The sequence below is a fragment of the Quercus suber genome, unplaced genomic scaffold (assembly GCF_002906115.3).
Source record: "Quercus suber isolate HL8 unplaced genomic scaffold, Cork oak 2.0 scaffold_72, whole genome shotgun sequence".
NCBI lineage: Eukaryota > Viridiplantae > Streptophyta > Magnoliopsida > Fagales > Fagaceae > Quercus > Quercus suber.
Window position 1 is genome coordinate 36,912 of NW_027069537.1, and position 13,607 is coordinate 50,518.

Consider the following 13,607-nt stretch of genomic DNA (forward strand, 5'->3'; position numbering starts at 1 on the left):
TAATTCATAAATATTGTAAAATAACCAAAGTACGTCTTTAGTACAACACATACACAAAAATGGTCACAGCAGTTCCCATGGCAAAAATCTTATCAAAGTCAGTTAGCAACTGGGCAATCATCATACCATTAATGATAGTGCACTACTGAAAAAGGCATAAGCTTCCAAAACATTTATGAAACAAAGCAATTGCCCTGTAACTAATTCTGAATAAATGAATTGAAGTATGGCTCTATGGGAGGAGATTAGTCCACAAATGCTGCGAATGGGCTGTATGGGGTTAGCCTTTGGAAAAATATACAGGGAAGGTGGAATCTCTACCTTCATCAACTTCAAGGAATCAAGGGTGGTGATTAAGGAGTCTTTCCTTGAGTTGCATCATATTGCACAGAATAAGGGAACTAGTAGCGGCCCTATGCAATCACACAATCCATTCACTAGGAGTCAAAAATTTACCAAGGAAGCACATGCATGGATACAGGCACAAGTACAAGTACGGATACAATACAGTGACATGGCAATATTTGAAAAATTAGGACACTAGTCAGTTAGGATACGTATAATAATTTTTTTTTTTCAAATTTTACAAAATTTGTTTTATAACAAAAATTTTATTTGTTTTTAAATAATTGTTAATAATTCTTTTGTAAGTATATTAAAGCCTAGCCAATATATATATATATATATACTTGTATCTATTGTCTACCTAAATAATAATAAAAGAATAATAAAAATTTAACTCATAAAAGAAAATTTTAAAAAGAAGTTGGCTTAGGACACACGAACAAAAAAAAAAAGGGCAAAAGGGTGAAATATGAATTTGGATCCATCCTTCAGTCCTTCTTGTGTGAGAAGAAGAAGAAGAAGAAGAAGACAAAGAAGAAGAGATCTGTGATGAAGAAGAACAAGAACATCTGCAAAGAAGAAGAAGAAGAAGAAGAAGAAGAAGAAGAAGATCTGCAATGGGCTGGGTTACTTAGTCATTTTTTTTTAACAAAGCGTGTCCCGACCATGTCTCGAAAGTGTCCAAGCTGTGTCCAGGCCGTATCCAACTATTTAAATGAAAAATTAAAAAAAAATTTTTTTTTTTTTTTGCGGCTCAGACACGTGTACAGTCGTGTCCCAGGAGTATCCCATGTCGCATACGACACGAATACGGCACCCAATTTGCCGTGTCCATGCTTCCCAAAATTTACACAAGCATTCCATGACTGGGAATTGAAGTCAGAGGAGCGGATACGTTGTGCTGAAGGTCATCTATTCAGGAGGGTTCAAGATTAGATCCTATAATAGAGCCTTAGCACCTACAGAAGTTGAAAAGTTCCCTTGGAAATGCATTTGGAAGCCTGAAGTCCCAACAAAGGCAGCTTTTCTTTCTCTAGGTTGCTTCTTTGGAAAAAAAACCTAGCAACAGATAATTTGAGAAAGCATAATATTATTTTAGTGAGCTGGTTTTGTATGTGCAAGGGGGATGGGAAACATTAAATCACTTGTAGAGAGTTGTGGGATATGGAATTTGCTCTTTTTGAGGTTCAAAGGGTGGTGTAGATTTACTAGCTTATTAGCAAAGGCTGTTTTGGGCAACATCGGAACAATGAGATATGGAAGGCCACTCCTCATTGCCTGAGGCAGTGCATCTATAGGGAAAGAAATGTAAAAAACTTTGAAGGGTGTGCGAGGAGCCGAGGACAGATCTAGAAATTGCATTTCTTTGAAAACTCTATTAGAATAGTTGTCAGCATCAGAAAGCTTCTCTTTCTCAAACTTATTAGAGTTTGTTGATCATTGTACTCTTAGAGTTTAGTTGTGATGAACATCTATAATACATTGTGTGTAATTGTTGAATTCTTGTTTTTCCAATACAACTTAGTACTTATAAAAATTAAAAATAAAAAAACAAATTCACAGCGCATAATATCTTCATGTAAAAGCACAAACAAAGGAAAAAGTTGTTGCGAACCTTCTCCATATTTCATGTTCTCAAACGTTGCCAAGGCAATTTCAGGTATGCCACAAGTAGCCTAAATAATAGAAACAAATGTAACCAGTTTGTGCAAAATCTATAACTAAAAAAAACTAGGTCAATTTTGTTATCTAAACATTAAGTTATTGTAACACACGCATTATATGAGTTTTTAACCCACAACCTCAGTCTCCAGCCACTCTTGTGGGAGGAGGAAGTGTAATTTAAGCCAAAGTTCATAAGCAAACAACTATGCCAATTTTAACCAAGCTGGAATAGTTTACCACAGAATTAAAACATCAGCTGATACTTCTAGTGTTATTCTAACCACCATATTTAGTAGTTCATGAAGATTAGTTAAAAACAAAACAAAACAAAAATAAATTACAGTGACATACCTGAGGTATAGTGAAAAAAGACTTTAAACACCCTACAGTTCCCCCAAATTCTAAAAATGATTGAAACTCCTTCGAACTTAAACAGAGGGTTAAAGCTTATTCCCAACAAAACCAAATTCAAAATCCCAAACATCATCTTGGGATTCAAGTAATAGCCCAAAGTTAATGGCATTTTTTGTGGTGTCTCATATATGTGGTTCGAAGCCAATCTTCCCTTCCCCCACTATCTACCGATCAAAAAAAATCAGAAACATCATTTTTAATTAAACACTCCACCATGTATTTACTTTTCTTCTCTTCTTTCTCAACAACCAAACAAAGCAAAAAAATTAAAATTAATAGAATGAATAAACCTTCAAGAGAGCCAACGGTTGTGGGAGTGGGCTCAATAGGGTTGTGGGGCCGCTATTGTGGGTTGCAACAGAGACTTACGGCGATAGTGGTGGCTAGGTTTTCATCAACAACCACATGCGGAGGTTTGAAAAATCAACAATTGCGGATTTGGCTTGGGTTATTAGCAGCAGCGGTAGGTTGTGGTTCATTTGGGGGTTTTGAAGATTTTGTATGCTTGATGATGTAATTGGTTGTTGTTGTTGTAGGAATGCTTGGTACCTGGGCCAGCTGAGTTTTGTCTTTAATTTTATGAAATTCTTTATATTTCTTTATCTAGTTTCATCCTTCTGAAGGAAATCTTTGAAAGATTAATTCACCACTAGTGTTTTATTTTTACCCAGAATAGATTGAACAATTTTCAAGCTATAGACCAAGTTTGTAATTTGCTTTAATTTGAACTTTGAAATCTTGTAATAAAAAATATAGCTTTTCCAATGATGATGATGAAACGACAATATAGCTGTGATCGTCTTCTACTGATTCTTCAGATACTGGAGCAAAGGTTTTGTCCTTGATCATCAAATTCCAATCGATTTTAAATTTTTTTTTAATTTGAATGTTAAAGCATTTTCGATGATAGTTCACCCAATCTTGTTTTTTTTGAGATTTTTTACTTAGATTTCTGTGGTGAATTTAATAAATGCCCTGGGCATAGATTGTAAATGAAAAAAAAAAATAGAAAGAAAGAAAAAGGAGATCTCCTTGGTTGCACGAAATTGGGTAGTTAAGCGCTTGGTTACATAAAAAGTGTTTGGAATGTTTGATTTTTGTTTCATTGGAACATGTTGAAGTGGACAAGAAAGATTTCAAGGAAAAACAACATTAAATACGAAAAAATTTACCAGGGAAGTACATGCATGGATATGGGCACAGGTACAAGTATATATACGGTGTCACTACACGGCAATTTTTGAAAAATTAGGACACAAGTCACTCGGGATGCATATAATAATTTTTTTTTTTTTTCAAATTTTACAAAATTTGTTTTATAACAAAAATTTTATTTGTTTTTAAATAATTGTTAATAATTCTTTTGTAAGTATATTAAAGCCTAGCCAATATATATATATATATATACTTGTATCTATTGTCTACTTAAATAATAATAAAAGAATAATAAAAAGTTAACTCATAAAAGAAAATTTTAAAAAGAAGTTGGCTTAGGACATACGAACAAAAACAAAGGGCAAAAGAGGGAAATATGAATTTGGATCTATCCTTCAGTCCTTCTTGTGTGAGAAGAAGAAGAAGAAGAAAAAGAAGAAGAAGACGAAGAAGAAGAGATTTGTGATGAAGAAGAACAAGAAGATCTGCAAAGAAGAAGATCTGCAATGGGCTGGGTTAGTTAGTCATTTTTTTTTTCACAAAGCAGGTCCCGACCGTGTCTCGGAAGTGTACAGGCCGTATCCAGGCCGTATCCAATTATATAAAATTAAAATTAAAAAAAAAAAAAAAAAAAAAGCAGTTGGGACATGCTTACGGCTGTCCCAAAAATTAAAAAAAAAAAAAGCAGCTGGGACACATGTACAGCCATGTCCCAGGAGGTATCCCGTGTCGCGTATAACCCGAATTTGGCACCCAATTTGCCGTGTCCGTGCTTCCCAGAATTTTACACAAGCAGTCCATGACTGGTTATTGAAGTCAGAGGAGAGGATACATTGTGCTGAAGGTCATCTATTCAGGAGGGTTCAAGATTAGATCCTATAATAGAGCCTTAGCCCCTACAGAAGTTGAAAAGTTCCCTTGAAAAAGCATTCGGAAGCCTAAAGTCCCAACAAAGGCAGCTTTTCTTTCTCTAGGTTGCTTCTTTGGAAACAATCCTAGCAACAAATAATTTGAGAAAGCATAATATTATTTTAGTGAACTGGTTTTGTATGTGCAAGGGGGATGGGAAACATTAATCACTTGTAGAGAGTTGTGGGATATGGTGTTTGCTCTTTTTGAGGTTCAAAGGGTGATGTAGATTTACTAGCTTATTAGCAAAGGCTATTTTGGGCAACATCGGAGTAGTGAGATATGAAAGGCCACTCCTCAATGCCTGATGCAGTGCATCTATAGGGAAAGAAATGTAAGAAACTTTGAAGGGTGTGCGAGGAGTCGAGGACAGATCTAGAAATTGCATTTCTTTGAAAACTCTATTAGAATAGTTGCCAGCATCAGAAAGCTTCTCTTTGTCAAACTTTTTAGAGTTTATTGATCATTGTACTCTTAGAGCTTAGTTGTGATGAACATCTATAATACATTGTGTGTAATTGTTGAATTCTTGTTTTTCCAATACAACTTAGTACTTATAAAAATTAAATATAAAAATAAAAAAATTCGTAGCGCATAATATCTTCATGTACAAGCACAAACAAAGGAAAAAGTTATTGCAAACCTTCTCCATATTTCATGTTCTCAAACGTTGCAAAGGAAATTTCAGGTATGCCACAAGTAGCCTAAATAATAGAAACAAATGTAATCAATTTGATGCAAAATCTGTTACTAAAACAAACTAGGTCAATTTTGTTATCTAATTGTTAAGTTATTGTAACACACACATTAAATGAGTTTTTAACCCACACCCTCAGTCTCCAGCCGCTCTTGTGGGAAGAGGAAGTGCCATTTAAACCAAAGTTCATAAGCAAACAGCTATGCCAATTTTGACCAAGCTAGAATAGTTTACTACAGAATTAAAACATCAATTGATACTTCTAGTGTTATTCTAACCACCATATTTAGTAGTTCATGAAGATTAATTAAAAACAAAACAAAATAAAAGTAAATTACACTGACATTCCTGAGGTATAGTGAAAATAGACTTTAAATACCCTACTGTTCCCCCAAATTCTAAAAATGATTGAAACTCCTTCAAACTTAAACAGAGGGTTAAAGCCTATTCCCAATAAAACCAAGTTCAAAATCCCAAACATCATCTTGGGGTTCAAGTAATAGCCCAAAGGTAATGGTATTTTTTGTGGTGCCCCATATATGTGGTTTGAAGCCAATCTCCCCCTCCCCCACTATCTACCTATCAAAAAAATATCAAAAACATCATTTTTAATTAAACAATCCACCATGTATTTACTTTTCTTCTCTTCTTTCTCAACAACCAAACAAAACAAAAAAAAAAAAAAATTAAAATGAATAGAATGAATAAACCTTCAAGAGAGCCAACGGTTTTGGGAATGGGCTCAGTAGGGTTGTGGGGCCACTATTGTGGGTTGCAACAAAGACTTATGGCAATAGTGGTGGCTAGGTTTTCATCAACGACCACATGTAGAGGTTTGACAAATCAACAGTTGGGGATTTGGCTTGGGTTATTAGCAGTGGCGGTAGGTTGTGGTTCATTTGGGGGCTTTAAAGATTTTGTATGCTTGATGATGTAATTGGTTGTTGTTGTTGTAGGAATGTTTGGTTCCTGGGTCAGCTGAGTTTTGTCTTTAATTTTATGAAATTCTTTATCTTGTTTCATCCTTCTAAAGGAAATCTTTGAAAGATTAATTCACCACTAGTGTTTTATTTTTACCCTGAATTGATTGAACAATTTTTAAGCTATAGACCAAGTTTGGAAGCATGTGTTGTGCGGGGATCGTACTTTCCAAGAGGCTTTTCCGGAGCTTTATTGTCTTAGTAGGTCAAAAGATTCCTTGGTGGCTGAAGTTATGGGTTGGTCTGCTGGGAGGTTTCATTGGAATGTGCAATTTTGTCGTCCACCACAAGATTAGGAAGAAGAAGCCTTTGATCGGTTTATGGAGTTGGTCTATTCTTCTGCAGTGCGGGGGTTTGGATCAGATAAGGTTTGTTAGAAGCCTGCAAGGAATAGAGGTTTTGAGGTTAGAGGTTATTATTGCTCCTTCTACCCTCCTACTCTTGTATCCTTCCCATGGAGAATGATATGGCAATCAAAGGTCCCTCCAAGGGTAGCTTTCTTTTCTTGGTCTGCTTCCATAGGTAAGATCTTAACAATAGACAACCTTCGTAAAAGACGTGTGCTAGTGCTTGATTGGTGCTATATGTGTAAGAGTTGTGGGGAGTCGGTGGATCATCTTCTGCTTCATTGCCCCATAGCTTGGGAGTTGTGGTCTTAGGTTTTTTGCTTATTTAGTATTCAATGGGTTATGCCTCATATTGTTCTTGAATTGTTTGAGACTTGGTAAGGGAAGTTTGCATGACACCGTTACATAGATGTTTGGAGATTAGTGCCTCATTGCTTGATATAGTGCATTTGGTGTGAAAGGAATGCTAGAAACTTTGAGGGTTGTGAATGTTCTTTGTTAGAGATTAAGTCTTTTTTCTTGCACACTCTCTTTGAATGGACTGTGGTATTTTCTCATTCTTCTTGTTCCTCTTTTCCTATTTTTCTTGATCGGTGTACTTTTGGTTTCTGATTTGTGCCCCTATAGTACATCCCCAATGTACTCGGCTAGGCACTTTTTCTATTATTAATAATATGCTTACGTACTTATCAAAAAAAAAAAAAAATTTTGAACTTTGAAATCTTGTAATAAAAAATATAGCTTTTCCAATGATGATGATGAAACAACAATATAGCTGTGATCGTCTTCTACTGATTCTTCACATACTGGAGCAAAGGTTTTGTCCTTGATCATCCAATTCCAATCAATTTTAATTATTATTATTATTTTTTTTTTAAATTTGAATGTTAAAGCATTTTCGATGATAGTTCACCCAGTCTTGTTTTTTTGAGATTTTTTACTTACATTTCTGTGGCGAATTTAATAAACGCCCTGGGCATAGATTGTAAATGAAAAAAAAATAAATAAAAAAAGGAGGAGGAGGAGAAAATCTCCTTGGCTGCACGAAATTGGTTAGTTAAGTGCTTGGTTACATAAAAGGTATTTGGAATGTTTGATTTTTGTTTCTTTGGAACATGTTGATGCGGACAAAAATATTTCAAGGAAAAACATCATTAAGGGTCCGTTTGGATAAAACTTATTTTACTGAAAACTAAAGACACTATAGCAAAATAATTTTAAATGTATAAATAGTGTCGTGCGACCCATTTTTAACATTTTTTTCTTAATAAAGTGGTTGTGGGTTTCGTAAATAGTGCATGAACAATACATGAATAGTGGGTGAACAATGCACTTTGTCCCCTAAAGCTAAAACATGTGCAAAAAAAAAAAAAAAAAAAAAAAAAAAAAAAGGCAAAACGCTAGATGCAGTTTCATCCGAATCCAAACACATACTAAATATGAAAAAAAATTCAAGATTTGTGGTCTAGTCTAGATGTGGGACTTTCGACACCTTTCATAGGTTACTTTAGTTGTTATTGAGTTTCTTAGGATAGAAAGATGTTGGATCAAATTTAACTCAGTTTCACTAGAATTAAGGAAATTTGGTAATTTCCAAAAAACTGCAATGGGTTTATCCTTGGCTGTTCCCAAGGCCCATGATTCTTACTTTATGCTTTGAGTCATTTTACAATTTGGTTTAGAAATTCTTAAGTCCTTTTTGAAAGTTTTTAGTAAACTTGTTCATTCTATGAATAGGTTATTGATAGTAAGATTTTCTAATAAAATCTCAGCAGCTTATTTTATTGTTTGAGGGTGTGATTGCCTTCTCCAACCTAAGTGTGATTGCTTAGAAACCTAGGTATGATTGCCTAGTGATTTATCTATCTTATTTCATATTTTACTCACTATTTTTGACACAAACAAAACCATCAACATATTCAAGAATTGATATTTTCTTTACCTAAACCCTTTAACCCCAATCCTTATTCAAGAAACCTTCAAGGTCTCATTAAGAACCTAATTTAGAGCTAAATCTTAAAAAACCTACATCATGTGTCAAGTTTTGATGCCACTAGACTTGGAAGTAGGTCAAGGGTGCACACTATAAACAAAGAATTTTTTTTGATAAGTAATAAGTTTTATTGATATAAAACAAAGAATTGATGGCAGAACATGGTGTTTGGCTGTTTTGACTAAAGATACAGGAACAATATTAAAAGAGCCATGGCCAAGTGCATGTGGAATTCATATAGTTTTTGTTAAATTGAAAAAAAAAAAAAAATTTTGATAAGTAATAAGTGTTATTGATATAAAACAAAGAATTAATGGCAGAACATGGTGTTTGGGTGTTCTGACTAAAGATACAGGAACAATGTCGAAATAGCCATTGCCAAGTGCATGTGGAATTCATATTTCACCAATATCAGCTGCATCTAAATTAAAATAAAGTTGTTTCAAATTGGGGAAATATAGGAAAGCATTCGAACCAGTTTTTCTCCAAAGATATTTCACAGCACAGGAAACAGCAACTATATATTATCATAGTTGTTTCAACAAGAATGTTGAGATGGAATTCCAAGAAACTTATAAATAATAATAAAATTTTCAAAAAAATATGTTAGTTTTCCTTGTATGTAGGATTTAAATGGAAAAAAAAAAAATGATCGACTGAAACGGACAGGAGAAAGGCAATCACACCCTCAAGGCCTTAAATAAGCTGCTAGAATTTAATTAATCAATCACTATGCCAATAACATTGACTACAATAGAGCCTTTACATAGAGGCTATTGTTAACCCCTTTCCTAGAAGGACTTGGACTCTAAATAACCTATTCCTAGAATGAATAGGAGTACTAATATCAAACAAAACGACTTAATAACTCCTAAACCAAAGGACTCAAAACATAAAATAAGAGTCATGGGCCTCTAGGACAGCCCATTTCTAGAAAAAATCTGAAAATTACCAAATTGCCCTTGTTCTAGTCAACTAAATTAGAACCAATCCCAACCTAAAAGACTCAATAATAACTAAAATACCTATCAAAGGTTCTAAGAAGGTCGGACATCAAAACTAGACCACAATTCTTGAATCTTTGGATATTCAATCTTCTTTTTCCTTGAGCTCTTTCTTGTCCGCATCACAACTACTTCTGATTATTATCAGTTTCAATTTGTATTACGGAAGCTATATCACATAATGAAATTGAACAATTAAATGTTTGACACTTTCTTTTTAAATTTAATAATGATATTCATGGGATGGATAAGTTAAACATTTCACTAATTTTAAAGTTGAAATTCGGTATATTATGTTTCTAAAGAAGGATTTTGACGTCCACTTTTAGATCTTCATACCTATCATAGTAAATTCTGTAGTGCCTTAAGTTTTGACTTTTGAGTATTCAATATTTACCCTCTAAATTGAATAAAGAAGTAGAAAAATCAACATCAAAGAACGTGGGTAGCATTAAGACATTAGAGATTTCTCCAATTCACAGCTCAAGTTCAATCTTCTTCCTTTTTTTTAACAGTGATATATAAGTGGGCAGCATTATCATGTGAAGGTCAATATCAAAATCAAATAAGAACTATTCTATCCTAACATTTTACCAAATTTCTTTATCCTAAAGTGCCTACCAAAACATACAAATCAGCAATATCCTAAAGCACTTACAAACAAGCACACTCATTGCCAAGTTCTGAATGAAAACCCGGGTGTCATAAATTTATGTTTGTTTCTTAGGGAGGGGAGAAGGAAAAAAAGAAAGTAGCTAAACAATAGAACATAAAAAATGCCATAACCAAAAACTTACCGGTTAAAAAAGCCAAAACCAATGGAATAGTTTTATCGATATAAAACAAAAATTGATGGCAGAACATGGTGTTTGGGTGTTTTGACTAAAGATACAGGAACAATGTCAAAAGAGCCATGGCCAAGTGCATGTGGAATTCATATTTCATCAATATCAGCTGCATCTCAATTAAATAAAAGTTGTTTCAAATTTGGGAAACATAGGAAAGCATTCAAACCAGTTTTTCTCCAAAGATATTTCACAGCACAGGAAACAGCAACTATATATTATCATAGTTGTTTCATCCAGAATGTTGAGATGGAATTCCAAGAAACTTATAAATAATAATAAATTTTTCAAGAAAATGTGTTAGTTTTCCTTGTATGTAGAATTTAAATGGAAAAAAAATGATCAATTGAAATGGACGGGAGAAAGGCAATCACACCCTCAAAGCTTTAAATAAGCTGCTGGAATTCAATTAATCAATCACTATGCCAATAACGTTGACTACAATAGAGCCTTTACATAGAGGCTATTGTTAACCTTTACATAGAGGCTATTGTTAATCCCTTTCCTAGAAAGAATTGGACTCTAAATAACCTATTCTTAGAATGAATAGGAATACTATTAACAAGCAAAACGACTTCATAACTCCTAAACCAAAGGACTCAAAACATAAAATAAGAGTCATGGGCCTCTAGGACAGCCCATTTCTAGACAAATCTGGAAATTACCAAATTGCCCTTGTTCTAGTCAACTAAATTAGAACCAATCCCAACCTAATAGACTCAATAGTAACTAAAATAACCTATCAAAGGTACTAAGAAGATTGGATATCAAAACTAGACCACAATTCTTGAATCTTCGTATATTTAATCTTCTTTTTCCTTGAGCTCTTTCTTGTCCGCATCACAACTATTTCTAATTATTATCAGTTTCAATTTGTATTACGGAAGCTATATCATATAATGAAATTGAACTATTAAACGTTCGAAATTTTCTTTTTAAATTTAATAATGATATTCATGGGATGGATAAGTTAACCCTTTCACTAATTTTAAAGTTGAAATTCAGTATATTATGTTTCTCAAGAAGGATTTTGACTTCCACTTTTAGATCTTCATACCAGTCATGGTAAATTCTATAGTGCCTTATGTTTTGAATTTTGAGTATTCAATACTCACCCTCTAAATTGAATCAAGAAGTAGAAAAATCAACATCGAAGAATGCGGGTAGCATTAAGACATTAGAGATTTCTCCAATTCACAGCTCAAGTTCAATCTTCCTCCTTTTTATAACAGTGATATATTAGTGGGTAGCATTATCATGTGAAGGTCAATAACAAAAATCAAATAAGAACTATCCTATCCTAACATTTTACCAAATTTCTTTATCCTAAAGTGCCTACCAAACAAGCACACTCATTGCCAAGTTCTAAATGAAAACCCGGGTGTCATAAATTTAGGTTTGTTTCTTAGGGAGGGGAGAAGGAAATAAAGAAAGTAGCTAAACAATAGAACATAAAAAAAATGACATAACCAACATTGAGAGAGGTTCACCTGCACACTGAGCAAACAATTGAAATGAAAAGTGGTTGCCATCCGCCCAGCTGCCTCCATTCCATAGGCAATATCCAATGCATTAGAATGATCCCCAACTTTACAGTCTTCCTCAATTATAAGATCATAAATTTCATCAGTAGCCCTCAGCCCACCTTTGGCTCCCCTCAAAAACACTTTATTTGCATCTTCCAAATGCCTGCTCCAAATAAGCTCCTCTGCTCACACGATGCACTTCACCAACTTAGATAATAATTCAAATTCAACTGAATAGATATGAATAACCAAAAAAGAAAAAAACATTGTATTTTATACCAACAAGAATCAGCCACGCCTGGCGAATGTCGTAGTTTAACTTCTCCATCGCTGCAAGAATTTCTAAACCTCTAGTTGCATGACCTTTAGAACTGAACAACCGAATCAGCGCCACAAACGTTTTGTGTAGTGGACGAACACCCGCACTCAACTCCCTCCTCAGCGATTGCATCTGCATTCATGGAACAACAAAAATTCAATTTTCAAATAAAACAACAGAAACAACAAACCTTAGTTGCAAATAATAATAATAATAATAAGGTTAAAAATCAATTTAGTCTCTTGACTTTTACTTCAATTGTCAAATTAATCCTTAAGGTTTAATTTTATTAATTTAGTTCCTCACTTTATCAAAATAAGTCAATCTAGTCTTCCAAAATCTGTTAACAAATGAAGCCATTAACACTTTTTTTTTTTTAATAATAAATACTGATCAAGCAACAATATCTACTAAATGACACATTTTATGAATGTTTTCAATTAAATTTTAAATTAAAAACACAGAATGTTTAAACGGCCTCGTTTACCAACATATTTGGAATGAAATACCATATTGACTCAAATTTACAAAGTGAGATACTAATTTGACAAAAAAAACACAACTTAGTAACTAATTTGACAAATTGAAAAAAATCGAAGCAAAAGTCAAGAGACTAAATCGAATTTTAGCCTAATCACAATAATAATAAGAACAATAGTTGCTACCAGCACAACAAAATTTGACACTATAATGTGTGACCCAAATTGCAATCACAATATATCATTATTAACAATATCAGTTTATCCTACAAATTTTACACTAAGTAATGTGAATTCTGTAAACAAGTATTATCAACAAGAAATAGAAATGGTGGCAATGCATACATTGGCTTCGTGATCGGCACTGCTTCTTCTCGGCCGCCGAGGCCGACGCCAGAGCAAATGCCGACGACGACGAATCGTCACCCCTCGAGAGCTGATGCTGCAACTTTCACCTTCGGGTTTTTTTCCGCTTCTCCAGAAAGTAGACTGTGGAGAAGCGTATGGTGAGGAGAGGCTTTGGAAGGAGAGGGGAAAGGAGGGGAGAGGGTTTGGAGAGGAGAGAGGTGTAGGTTGAGAAGAAATGAGTGGAAGACATTGAGAAAGGGTTCAAGAGTTTCAGGGTTTTGGAGAGAAAAATAGGGGTTTTGAGAGTGGGGGATATGGGAGTTTTTGAAGGGAAATTATTATGTACTCCCAGAGTACCATAAATGCGTACTCTCTCCTCTCACATGAATGGTAGGTTCCACTAATTAAATTCATGGTAGGACCCACCATTCATGTGAGAGGAGGGAGTACGCATTTATGGTACTTTGAGATTACTTAATAATTTTCCGTTTTTGAATTTTGGGAGGAAAATGATAAGGCAATATGAACCGCATGTGCGGTGTATCAATTAGGCTAAAATATTATTTTAGTTTGTAAATTTT

At 34.1% G+C, this 13,607-nt stretch overlaps 1 protein-coding gene across 1 annotated transcript in view; it reads right to left on the reverse strand.

Annotated features, from left to right (window-relative positions):
* LOC111994419 (uncharacterized) overlaps nucleotides 1–12,559 on the reverse strand; it is a 34,249-nt gene extending 21,690 nt beyond the window's left edge. The window contains exons 1-4 of the mRNA XM_065773292.1: nucleotides 12,506–12,559; nucleotides 12,160–12,331; nucleotides 11,845–12,062; nucleotides 1,961–2,021 (exon numbers count right to left, since the gene is read on the reverse strand). Coding sequence (XP_065629364.1) covers nucleotides 1,961–2,021; nucleotides 11,845–12,062; nucleotides 12,160–12,331; nucleotides 12,506–12,559 — 505 coding nt within the window. The remainder of the gene's footprint in view (nucleotides 1–1,960; nucleotides 2,022–11,844; nucleotides 12,063–12,159; nucleotides 12,332–12,505) is intronic.
* Nucleotides 12,560–13,607: the final 1,048 nt, after the last annotated feature.